The sequence below is a fragment of the Oryctolagus cuniculus genome, chromosome 12 (genome assembly GCF_964237555.1).
Source record: "Oryctolagus cuniculus chromosome 12, mOryCun1.1, whole genome shotgun sequence".
NCBI lineage: Eukaryota > Metazoa > Chordata > Mammalia > Lagomorpha > Leporidae > Oryctolagus > Oryctolagus cuniculus.
In genome coordinates this window covers 56431567-56445130 of record NC_091443.1, presented here as the reverse complement: position 1 = coordinate 56445130, position 13564 = coordinate 56431567, and the positions used below count along the sequence as shown (strand labels likewise).

Below are 13564 nucleotides of genomic sequence, written 5' to 3'. Positions count from 1 at the left end.
AGTGGAAATTAGTCCTAAGGATATGGAAAGAAGAGCTCTCCAACCAGAGGGACACATTTGCGTAAAAGCCCTGTGGTGGTAGTACGCGTGTCTGAAAAACAGAGGAAGACTAATTCCGGAGCAGAGGGAGTAAGAGAACATGCTGTTGTTAGTCAGAGTTTGAGGAATCTCTACCTATAGGGTAGAGATTGGCAAGCTACAGCTTTCAGGCTAAACCCAGCCTACAGCCTAAACCATGCCTACAGCCTGCCATGTAAGAATGATTTTAAAATTTTGAGGTTGTTTAAAATAGAGGATTATATGACAGAGATCATATTTGGCCTGAAAAGCCTACACTATTTGCTGTCTTGCCTTTTATGGAGAAAAATTACCAATTCCTGATGCAGGACCTGGAGAGAGGACTTTGTACTAAGTGTTACAGGAAGCCATTGTTGGTTTTGAGCAGGAAAGTAGTGCAGTGACCTCCAGTTTTAAAAGAAGGGCAATGACTGCCGTGTCAGCTCGGGCTGTCAGAGGAGAAGGGGCAGAGCGGGGAGCACAGTTATGATCGTCCAGGCCACAGAGTGTACTAGACTGGCAGCAGCAGGGCGCTGAGCAGTTGGATACAGACTGTGTTTTGAAGGTGTCACGAGAAGATGCTTTGGACTGACTGTGGGGTTTGAGAGGAAGAGAGCAGTAAGAATGACTCCAGGACTATGGGTCAACTCACCCCCTCCTCATGCAGTCATGGAAACAGAATGAAAGGTCTCTTCTGCCCCTATGGCTTGGCCCTTCCGTTTGGGCTCCCTTTCTAAGGTACAGCTTTAACAGTGACACTCCTCTTTCAAAAGCCGACTCCAGTGTCCTGTCAGCCATAGAATAAAGTCCACCCTCTGAGCCCAACAGTCTTAGCCCTGCTTGCTCGGACTGCCCAGTACTACATCCTAGCTTGTTTCCAACTGTTTCTTTCACTGACTCCAACACTACGATGAATGGTCTGCAGGTTCCCACATACACTTCAAGTTCTCCACTTTTCTTAGCAACAATATGAGTACTTTAAATGTCTATAGAAAATGAAATTAAAGTACAGGTTTGTTTTGATGCCAAAGATAATTTGAAATTGAAGCATATGGGCAGTCTTCAAAAAGTTCATGAAGAATGTGTGTTATGAAAAAACCATAAATGGATTTCAAATAGTTTTTATACCAAAATAAACATCTTTTAAACATATTCCCCAAACTTCAAAATTAATTTTGGAGAGGCAGAAAGACAGATTGACAGAAAGCTTTCTCCTTTTGGCCCATGCCCCAAATGCCCACAATGACTGAGGCAGGGCACAGAAACCCAACCCAGGTCTCCCATCTAGGTGGTGGAAACCCAATCACTTGAGCCATGAGCACTGTCTCCCAGGGTCTACATCAGCAGGAAGCTAGAATAAGGAGCCGGAGCTGGGTGTCAAACTTGGGTGCTCTGGTGTGAGACACAGCACCTTAACTTAACGGCCAGGCTGAATACCCACCCCTTCACAAACTCTCTGAACTACCTTCATCCTTGTCAGCGGTCCTACCAGAATATTCTGGTATATCCTTTTAATTATTTCTTAGAATACCCTCTTTGACCTGAGTGCTTTTCAGTACTCTTTATCTTCATTTCTTTTAGTGGATATACTGTTCTGATTTGCAACTTGATTTTTATGATACACTAGACTTATCTCACCTACCAAAACACAGAAATAGAGATAGTGTAGCATATGGTTAAGTGTCTTTGTCTTTGTTAAATCTTGACTTTACATTTGAACCTATATGGTTTTTAGCAGGGTAATTAATCTCTCCAAGCCCCAGTTTGCACAGCTCTAAAAAGGGGATGATTAATATAGTCATTCTGAAGTGCTAATGAAGACGATAAAATGAGGTGATTCCTGTATAACACTTAGCCTGCTGTCATGTGATTGGAGGTCATTAAGTCCAAGCTATATCAGTTCATCTCTCTGAAGAAGCTGAGGCAGTATCTTCTATTGGATTCTTACCTGTGCTTTGTACACTGATTTTGCATATGTTAGGTAAATGAGGATGCTATAAAACTTAGAAGCAAATAAGCTCAGGCTGTAATGTTAACCCCAATTTCAAATGCTACCATCACCACATTAGCTGTGAAACATAAGGCAAGCCCAGCATTGTTTAAAGGGTAAATCCATCCCCTGTGATGCCAGCATTCCCTATAGGCTCTGGTTTGTGTCATGGCTGCTCCACTTCCAATCAGACTTCCTCCTAATGGCCTGGGAAAAGGCAAGGGAATGGCTCAAGTGCCTGGGTCCCAGAAATCCACTTGGGAAGCCCAGGAGGAAGCTCCTGGCTTCAGCATTGCACAGCTCTGGCTGTCGCAGCCATTTGGGGAGTGAAGTAGCTGATGCAAGATTGAACTCTGTCTTTGCTGTCTCTCTGTCCCTCTCTCTGTAACTCTTTCAAATAAAGACAATAAATCTTTTTTAAAAAATAAGGCAAGATACCCTCTTTGAACATCATATCCCTTACACGCAAGATGAGGGCAGTCACTCTACCTTAAGAAGTTGAGGATGGCTCTGATGGTATGTAAAGCACCTAACAAGTGCTGTGCACCCAGAGAGAGTCAGCACCATGACGACAGTGGTCCGAGGCTCTGCAGGAAAGGCTCTGTGCCATTCTAGCATTGAAGGGGATTATTCTCTTCGGCCACGGTTTCTAAAGTGTGGTCCCTGGACCAGCAGCATCAGTGACACTTGGGACTGGTTAGAATTACACATTTTCAGGCCTCATGAAGCAGTGTGGACCTGGAGTTCAGGTGATTGTGATGTACAGCTGTTTTTGAGAACCACTGCCTTCGAGAAGGGAGAATTTGGGGTGTGAATGCCCACAGAGAGGATGCTAGGGTTCTGCACAGGGACTTCACATGCAATCCGAGTGTGGCACTTAAGTCCTCTGATTTTGTGGTCATGCCATCAATAAGGGACATGAGGTCTCAGTGGTGCCAGAGAAGGAGAGGAGCACAAGTTCTTCAGTACTGCTTTTGAGGTCAGCAACTAATTTTTTTTTAAGATTTAAGAGTAAAACAGTCAGAAGGGAATGAGGGCTCTTCCATCTGCTAGTCCACTCCCCAAATACTCAGAATAATTGGGATTAGGATAGTCTGAAGCCAGAAATCATCCAGTTCTTCCATGTGGGTGCCATGAACCTAAGCACGTTGGCCATCATCGTATGCTACCTCCCAGGCTCATTCGCTGGAATGCTGGTTCAGAGTAGCCAGGACTTGAACCAGGCACTCTGATATGGGATGCAGGCAACCTAAGGAGCACTTAACCTGCTCTATTGCAATGCCCACCTCTCGGCAACTGTTGAATCTTGACTTCTGCCTGGAGGAAACTGTGATCCATGGTTAACAACAGGCAACATAATTCAGTCATTTAACTTGACACGTAGGACTGAGTTGGGAATATAAGCCATCAGGAGTCATCATTTAACTTGTAATAACAGAAGTGTATCGGGACAATTTCAGTTATTCTGAAAAGATGTGAAAATTATTTAGTATGTCTAATTTTAACATGAGCTGTTGACACATTTATAAACATAGAAATCAACATTAGTGCAAATGATTTCAAGAAAATTGGAAACATTATGAAGAGCACTATAATTCTGACACAGTATTAGTCTAGAGAACAGTTACATATATCCATAGCTGTGGGGGGTGGGGGAAGCACAGCCATGTTTATATTTATATTTAATTACAACATTTATCTTTTTCCTTTAGGCTTGTTGTGTGACATGAGAACCCGTCTCTTTGATAGAGTGATTCTGTTAATCCAAATAGAGTTGAAATAAAATTACTGAAAATATCACCTGATTTCCCTTCCTCTGCATTGCTCTTTGCTGTGACTAGAGGGTAGACGTGGGACAGGAGCAAAATCTCAGACAGCCTTTTGGCTGCCAGTCTAGAGCTCTACCTAAAATGGACTCCATAAAAGATGCCTTTGAAGCATAGAAGGAAAGTATTAGAATTTCTCTCATGTAATCAATTCCTATCTCAGTCTGTGTGTCATCGTTTTGTGCACATTTGTAGAAGGGAGGGCCTATGCTCAAATATTTGTTCCCCAAATGGGTGTATGAGCAAAAAACTTGGACTATCCCAGGACAGGTTAGCACGAGGAGGAAAGACTTAGGTAAGAGGATAAAAACATTCATGATAGAAAATTCTAGAACTTTCTGTAGATTGTGGTTTTCCAGGCTACCTACTCACCTACAACTAGAATGGATTACAGTTTTGTCCCATGTCTGTGATACTTAGTTCAGCACAGTGATGTGTGAAACCAATTAAGGGGAGAAGTAAGGAGCAGACACAAGTGGCTCCCTTTCAGGCCTCCTTTGCCCACTGTTTGAGTAGCCACTGAGCAAACAGAGTGGAGGTGCCTGGGAGGCAGAGAAGACACCCAGGAGGTCTCTCAGCTGAAGGGTCTCTTTCTAGTTAGCATTTTAAAGTCCCAAGTCTTAGCGTCATCTCTCATTGGTGAGATCTGTGTTAAAAGGACCCAGTGAAGTGAGTGGGCAGAAGGTAGAATGTCTGAAAGGGTGCAGAGGGTGATGGTTCATCTGCCCGCCGTGCAGCCTCTCTGTCGCTAGGCTGTAGTTACATCACGTGTGTTTCTCTCTCTCACTCTGAACGCTCCTGCGAAGTTTCAAAGGAAGGTAAGCAGTACCTATATCATTCACGTGCTTCTCTGGTGGAGCAGCCCTGTTTCTGCTGATCCTGGGCAGGGCCGTCTCTGAGGAGAGGTTTGTCCTCCATGCCCTCTCCCAAGGATGTTGCATGGCTGTGGTCCTGAGTCTCCTGCCCATCGGCCGGCCACTTGCTTCTAGAATGAATTCCTTGGGAGCTTTGCCGTGGGTCTTTTCCTTGTAGTCTGTCTCCCAGAATTCTCGTGCTGCTTTGCTGTCAGGGAAGCCTCATCTGATGTGTGCTGACACTCTCCCTCCCCCACCTTCGTTCCCACAGGCAGCACAAGGAGGGGGCCACAGGACTCTGCTCTATGGCCACGCCATTCTTCTGCGCCACTCTTTCAGCGGAATGGTAAGTGCATCTGCATTTCTGCTTCCCCGTTTAAGGAGGAGGCCAAAGGTGAAGGAGAGGGGAGGAATACAGGAAACCAACAATGCCAGGTTAGCTCCAGTCCGGGAATGAATTATATGGCAGTTTTGTTTTAGCATTTCCTTCATGATTACCTCAGATTCAATTATGGTTGTGTTTGACTAGTGTCTGACACACTCTCCTCTCCAAGAGGAAAAGAACCATGTCATTTTTAAATTTCACTAACTCTGACTATGCCAGCGACAGCATTTGACATACTAGATGCCCAATAAATATTTGTCAAATTTAGGAATGATCCAATGGGCCATGGAGTAACTGATTTCTTTAATATACAAGGATAACCAGCTTAGAAGAGAAAAATTAAGCAAATGGGGTTTTTCTGATATTTCTCCTCTTTTACCTAGCTAAAAGAAATGGATTTACATGTGTTGCCTTCAATTCTGGAAGCATTAGAAGGTACTCTGTTAATCCAGAGGCAGGAGAAAGATAACAGCCGTAGAAACCTGATCAGGCTACTGCTAATCAGGTTCCTAGAAACAGAATTAACCATAATGATGATAACACAATGTAACTTGAAGCCAACTCATGAGTTCTAAATAAATAGAGCTTGTAAAATACTGATACTGCAGATCTCTGGCAAGGAGTATTAAGACTATCATGATCTCCCTCAAGTATAGTAAGTGCCACTCTATGTAGCATTTACTCTCCATGCCTGAGTGTGTCCCCCAAACTTGCTGTCAGTGTAAGGGAGATTTGTCTTCTTTCTCTAGCCCTACTGGAAAATGGATGCATTAATTCAAGACTTTATTTTCACACATTTACACCTGCAACATGAAGCAAATTCTTCTCAAAGCTTAAACTATCAAGTTGGCAGCAGGATCAGCAGCTGCCTCTTAAATAATTTATTTATTGCAGCATTTTTTTTTTCTGAGTACTGGTAAGAAGTTGACCTTTTCAGCTTGAATACACATCTGTTGTAGTCATTCATGGCAAAAGACAAAGCAAAAATGACCAAATAGAAGTTTGTATGAGTGAGAGATGGGGATATTTTAATTGGGGTTGGTAGGGGGGTACTTTATTCCCTGGTTTTGAGAGATGATCATTTATCTTTCTGATTCTGCTGCTTCCGCTAAGATTCATAAAACCCAACACTTCTCTTTTTCTCCTTAAATTGGGTAAACAAAACTTTAAATAGCATACTGCTCCTGGCTTCGAAAACTCAAGCTAGCATCCTGGTAGAAATGTGAAGGCTTATGTTATTCATCATGAAGTTAGCCCCTCCTAGAGAGTCCCATCAGCTCCCTCTGGCTAGTTCCTCCTAAGAGCAGCTCTGAGAATAAGGCCTGTGACTTAGGATTCTGTAGAAGGCAGTGATTTTCTGTCTCTTACAGGCTTTAGAAGTACAAGCATAACTCTGGCCTCAGAATCAGCCCTTAAGGCATGCGGATCCGGCTGAAAAGCCCATGAGAGTATTTCAGGCATGGAAAGCCAAGACACTCTGGCAAAAAAAAAAAAAAAAAAATGACAGATCTCTGCGAGTGAGATCCCAGTGGAAAGAACAGGTCATCAAAGAAGGAGGTACCTTTCTCTGAAGGGAGGAGAGAACTTCCACTTTGACTACGACCTTGTCTAAATATGATCAGAGTCGGTGAACTGAAAAGGCTTCCATAGCCTTGGCAACTCATGACAAGAGCCTAGGGTGATTACTGATGCCATAAACAAGAGTGTCAATTTGTTAAGTCAACAACAGGAGTCACTGTGCACTTACTCCTCATGTAGGATCTCTGTCCTTAATTGTGCTGTACATTGAGATTTAATGCTATAACTAGTACTCAAACAGTATTTTTCACTTGTGTTGCTATGTGGGTGCAAACTGTTGAAATCTTTACTTAATATATACTAAACTGATCTTCTGTATATAAAGAGAATTGAAAATGAAAACAAACAAACAAACAAACAAACAAAAGAAGTACAAGCACAAAGTATATCCCAAGTACGTTGCTTCCTCCCACTTGGGGATGTGCCACTGTGGCCATTATTAAAAGTCATTTTGAGGTTCCACTTGCACATGTATTTTTATAATCAGAAAAATAAGCATTATAAAAGTTATAAATCCCGTGAGAAAATTCAAAATTAGAAAATAAATAGAAGTGAAGCAATCATCCATGGCTTCCTGCCCCTACCCCCATCTAAAGACAACTTCTGTTATTTTGGTGTAAATCCTCTCAGTATGATTTCTAGGCATTTACATGTAACTATGCAAGTGTTTTTGCATATTACTTTTCAGTTCAGTGTATCATAAACTGTGCTCCATGTTATTAAGCATTGCGATAAATACTCTTAGTAACATACTTTTCTGTGAAATAACATTTATCTAGCTTTTCCATTGTTGGTCATTTATGTCCCATTTATTTTGCTCCCCATTTAAAAGCTACTCAGGAATCTCTGAACTAAAGCATCTTTAGTATTTCACATTTATCTCTAAAACATATGGACCTATAAATTAAACAACTGGGGCATCAGATAAGAACGTCTGGAGTTTTAAACGTGCTGTAAAAGTTGTCTGCAAAAGCGCGGCACCTGTGACCTTGCCAAGGAGCGGTAGCTAATTGCTGAAATGAAATGGAAGCTAGCTAGTGGTGATGAAGACCCAGTGGAAGTCTGACTTCTGCTCTCCTTTCACAGTATCTGACATGTTTGACTACATCAAGATCCCAGACAGATAAACTTGCCTTTGATGTGGGTCTGCGGGAGCATGCCACAGGTGAGTAAGCTTCCCAGGTCTCTGCTCAGTGGATTCTTGGGATGAGGGCTCTGAGGTGGGCACTGAATATGTTACATATTTGGAATTCCAAGGCGATCTGGTCAAGAAATACATCTAGTAAAATTATAGAGAAGAATGAACTAAGGAATATATGCTAGAAACAGAGGGACTGAGAATAAAAAAGACCATAATTTAACCATAGTCTGTTCAAAAAAAAATTTTAGGTTTAAGCTCTGAAAGTAAGTAGGCAAGTCATTCCTGATAAGAACCAATAATACTGAATAACTGTCAGATTAAAAAAAAAAGGTAGCATAGTAAGGGCATGAGTAATGAAGTATAATGTCTACATCGAGGTAGTTCCATTTGACTCAGCAGTGAACAGGCTGTGTCTAAAGCAGTGTTTCCCAAAGAGTCAGGATATTCACCGTTATTATTTTTGTCATGTCAGTATATCCCCTTTAATATTGTTTACCTTAATTTGCTTTGTATTTTCTTATTTTGTTCTTAAAATTTTATAGAAAAAGAACTGTGTCCTTACCATAAGTGAAGGAGACATGTTTGCCATAAAAATATAAATACAATGAAAAGAAAAATGCATTATTAGGTAATTAAGGAGATAATGGCAAACATTAGAAAAGTGATAGTGATACACTAGTTCAAAAATTAAAATTTTCTGCAATGGAATCAGAAGGCTTGAAAGAGTAGTAAAAATAAAATACTTGTTTATTCTACCACCAAGGGTTTATGTTGTATATTCGGGGAACCACTGGCTACTGCTGCTGCTTTTCTGTGTGTGTGTGTGTAGTAAAAAGTACTGATAGTCAAAGATGGGTCCTGTGGTGGAAAGAGAAGGCCATGCCAAGGTGGCTGCTGGCAAGCGAGCATCAGTTACTCAGGAATGGCTTTGAAACCCACCTGGCAACGGAGCCTGCCTGGCAACAGGCTGTGATTGGATGGCTTTGAAACCCACATGACAAATGGAGCCTGCCCGGCAACAGGCTGTGATTAGATGGCTTTCGAAACTGCCTGGCAACAGGCTGTGATTGGTAGGGGCATAGACCGCCCCTTGACCAATTGGCTGGTCTTGGGTATATAAGCTGTTGTACTAACTGAAATAAACGAGTCTGTGGACTGCTTGCCTCAAGCCCACTTTCACCCGACTCCCGGGGTCTGTGTGGTGACTCCTCACCTCTTGTCCCCACCACGCTCCTCCTCTTAGAAACAAATCCACTGCAATGTTGTTGAGAAATCAACTGCAACAGGGTCCTAAGGAAGGAGGTGATGAGGGTGATTCTGGTTCTCATGGGAACCAGAAATGAAAAACAGAGGACCGGGATAACAACCTATAATTACTCAAAAAGTTGCAATATCAAAGGTGGTACAGACTTCCTGTGGATTATCCCAAAGACTGACAGAGCAATGGGCAGATGTTTAAAGTAGGTATATTTCACCCCAACAGAAGGAATCATGTTGTAACATCTGCATTGAGGTAGCAGAGGAGCAGCTGGCCTTAGGATATCAGGGTTTCATATGACTGGAAATATTCATGGACAACCTGACCACTTGTCAAGGGCATTGCATTGCCTATGAAATTTCTGCTCCATTTAAAGCTTGAGCTATGGACCAATCTTGGTTGCAAATGACAGAAACTGATTTTAGTTAAAAGGAGAATAAAAATTTATTGGAAAGATACTGGGTAGAACCCGCACTGATACTATAGCCCCAGACATGGAAATTGGTCAGGCCAGTGAAAGAGAAACCAGTGGAGAGATAAGAGATCACATTTCAGGAAGAATTTATTATGAATTCAGGTTTTAATATCATGGCATTTTTTTCAATAAACAGGAAGTGGGTTCTCACGTTGAGTAGACAACAAATGGAAGTCTATGTAAGACTGGTCAGTTCATAAAGGAAGGTTCCACATCATTTGATTTTACAGATGATCTAGAAAAGAATCTGGAATTTGTGCACATGCACCTGCTATTTCTCTGTGTTGCACAGTGGTGTCCTAACAGTGCCAAAGAGAACTCTCTTATCTCTTCATTTTTGTCAGCATGGGAGAGGGGACCTGCCTCTACCCAAATAAGATTGTGTTTGAATTTGATTTGAGACTTCTTTGTTTTTAGTTAATGTTTTTCTAAAAATATAGTTTCCCCTAAGGTGTTGTCAAACTTTGCTGAAAATTACAAAATGAGTCAAGTGCCCCTCTCTCTGAATATAAATTGGCCTCTGTGTAAAACCCGTCACCAGTCTTGGAACATAGAAAATCCTGTATGACCATTCTGCTTATGCTAGGCTAATGATTGTGTGTTTTGAGAGTTGGGAAGAAATTGAGAAATACAACTTTCTTGTTAGATATTCAAGGAATCAATTTTGCTTAATTAATAGAGCCTCCAAAAATCAAGGAAAAATTGAAACCAACTTTACTCTCTCTTGAGCACTTTGTTCGAAATTCTGAAAATCAAACTTGATGTGAATTCTGCTGACAAACCAGGCAAGCTCATGGACTGGCCCAAGTTCAGGTTGGCTTCTCAGAAACCAACTGTGGAAGGAGGCAGTTGCCAAAAGGATTGGCTGGGTCTTCATGAAAATCTAGAGCCTAAAATAACTTTTTTTACTCTTCCTCGGAACTGGAAAAGATTCACACAGAAACGGAACAGTATCCTGTTTCCAATCTGGATAATTCCATGAATGTGCTTTTGGTTTAGAGGCCACTTAAGAGTAGTGAACAAGAAAACAGTTCAGCAGTTGAGTTGAATCTCCAGGAGAATGTGAAAGGAGAAAGTTTGGGGGGAGTTTCTTGAGCAAGTCGGAACTGTTCTCCCTGCACATGGGATCGTAAATTACTAGACTTATCTGATAGTCTCCTTGCAGTTGGTTCTGGTAAACTTCTTTCAGTCCTTCTTCTTAAAGCTTATTTTATTATCTTTAAGATTTAGAGTAGGCCTTTAGAATTCAGGAAGAATATTTTTAAGAATCACACACATTCACTAAAAGCACTACTATGTATCATGGCATCCTTTTCTTTCTTCTTCTTTTTTTTTTTTTGTTTGTTTGTTTGTTTGACAGGCAGAGTGGACGGTGAGAGAGAGAGACAGAGAGAAAGGTCTTCCTTTATCGTTGGTTCACCCTTCAATGGCCGCTGCAGCTGGTGCTCTGTGGCCGGCGCACTGCGCTGATCCGAAAGCAGGAGCCAGGTGCTTCTCCTGATCTTAAATGCGGGTGCAGGGCCCAAAGACTTGGGCCGTCCTCCACTGCACTCCCTGGCCACAGCAGAGGGCTGGCCTGGAAGAGGGGCAGCTGGAACAGAATCTGGCATCCCAACCGGGACTAGAACCCAGTGTGCCAGCACCGCAGGCAGAGGATTAGCCTATTGAGCTGCGGTGTCATGGCATCCTTTTCACTCAGGGGAACTGTTCAATCCCTGGACTACAGAGCCCAGACAGTGGCAGGAAACCAACATAATCTTCCCATTGTACCTCTTCAGGGCTGTGTTCATCCCAGACAACACACAATACACAAAAGCTAAAACATTGCATTGTCCTTCAAATGCAAAAGTCAGCTCTTTACTCATATAGTTTTAAATGTAATCAAACTAATACCCACACATAGTTTAAGTAGATAAAATTGTGCTCCTAAAATAGTGGTATCCTGCCCTACAATTCCCTACTCTGGATTCCTGCTTTGGGGCATCTACTTTCAGCCCTCCTGGTGTTGTGACCCACTTGTTTAAGAACACTATGCTGATACTGTTTTTTTTTTTTTAATTTTTTCCATTTTAGGTATCATCTATTGACATTTTGATTAAAATGCAGCTCTTATATGCCACTCTTTTCTGTCTTCTCTTCCCATATTCCCAGTGTGTATACATCTATTTTTATGTAATTCCAAAATCAGTATTAACAATTTATGTTGGTATAACTTCTAATCATTTCCAAATGAGCAACATAATCTACTATGATCAGTTTTACTTTATTACTTTTTGGTTTTTCAGTAGTTAATAATTGTCTTGTGGTTTTAATTTCCTTTAGTCCAATCATTCAGTCATTTCCAATGTTTCCTGTAGAACTGAAAATCTCCCCTGATTAGGTTCAGTCTATTTACCTTTTCTATCAGTTTCTTCTTTTTTAGAAACAACTACCATAATCCAGGAAATTATCCTTGTCTCTCTCCTGGAATCCAAGCTCCCTGAATCTTATATTTTTTTCCATCCTGGTTTTACCACTTCCTTTTGGTGGAGCACATCATCCAGAAGCTTTTACATTAAAAAAGGGAAGTAAACTATCTAAAAGTTGCTTAATTCCAGCTTCATGAGTAATTCATAGTTTAGTTTAATTCTGCACTGAATATATATTTTTGTCTTAGCTTTCTGAAGCCTGTCTCCTAGTTTATAGTCTAGCTGTTGAGAAGTCTATGTTCAGATTCGTGATCCTTTGTGTATGACCTGTTTTTCTTTTTTGAAAGCTACTAAGATTATCTCTTCTGTCCTGGTGTTGGAAATTCTACGGTTCTATGTGTTGGTGTGGATCCTTTCTGTCCTGTCATCTCACAGGAATGGATTTTGGTGTGAGTCTGTGTTCTTCCCTGTGCCAGGGACTCTGAAAGCTTTTAGATCTGTTTTAATTGTATTCATTCTTTGTTAATTTGTTTTCTCCATTCTTGCTTTCTGGATATATTAGTCAGATTTTAATGACTACAATGAAATAGAGGCTATTTAGGAAGGAAAGTGATTTATTTGGGTCCATGTTCTGGAGACCTACAGTCGAAGAGCAGGTAGCCCCATGCATTAGGAATTTGGTGAGGGCAGCAGTGGTGGCCATGGAACACAGACCGAGGAAGGACCATCTGGTTAACCAGGAAGCAGAGTGGTTGGGCCGGCCTCAGGGTAGTGTAACCAACCCTCTCACAAGAACATACTCAATCTAAAGACCTCACTCAGGGCCTGCCTCGTAAACACAAACATATGATTAAGTTCCCACCCTCGGCCGGCGCCGCGGCTCACTAGGCTAATCCTCCGCCTTGCGGCGCCGGCACACCGGGTTCTAGTCCCGGTCGGGGCGCTGGATTCTGTCCCGGTTGCCCCTCTTCCAGGCCAGCTCTCTGCTGTGGCCAGGGAGTGCAGTGGAGGATGACCCAAGTCCTTGGGCCCTGCACCCCATGGGAGACCAGGAGAAGCACCTGGCTCCTGCCATCGGATCAGCACGGTGCGCAGGCCGCAGTGCACCGGCCACGCCGGTCATTGGAGAGTGAACCAACAGCAAAGGAAGACCTTTCTCTCTGTCTCTTTCTCTCACTGTCCACTCTGCCTGTCAAAAAAAAAAAAAAAAAAAAAGTTCCCACCCTCTTAGTACCATCAACTTATATCTTTTAGATTTAAATATCTGAGTGAATTCAGCAGCCAAATCATGTTCAGATCATAGCAGTAGAAATCTCCTAGATGGTTTTTAAACCATCTCTTTTTATTCTTCTGACATGTTTTTTTTTTTTTTCATTCTTATTTCTAGGAGAATTTTTCAATTTTGTCTATCCTACAACAGCTTTGTTTCTTCATTTTTTTCCAGGTTTTCCTTTCTTTTCTGAAGGGATTACTTCTTGTATTCCTACAGCTGTTTCAGCATGTAACTTTGCATTAATTCTCTGAAATTACTAATATGATTTTAAGGTGTTCTTTTGTTCTCCATAATCGTTGCTTTCTTCAAGTCCCTTTCC

The 13564-nt window shown here is 41.8% G+C and overlaps 1 protein-coding gene across 7 annotated transcripts in view; it reads left to right on the top strand.

The window, feature by feature from the left end:
* The window catches only part of RYR3 (ryanodine receptor 3), a 598353-nt gene that overhangs the window by 248838 nt on the left and 335951 nt on the right, over positions 1-13564 (top strand). For all 7 annotated transcript variants that reach the window (XM_070053266.1, XM_070053265.1, XM_070053267.1 and 4 more), the window contains 2 exon segments: positions 4999-5073; positions 7777-7855. In XM_070053266.1, coding sequence (XP_069909367.1) covers positions 4999-5073; positions 7777-7855 — 154 coding nt within the window.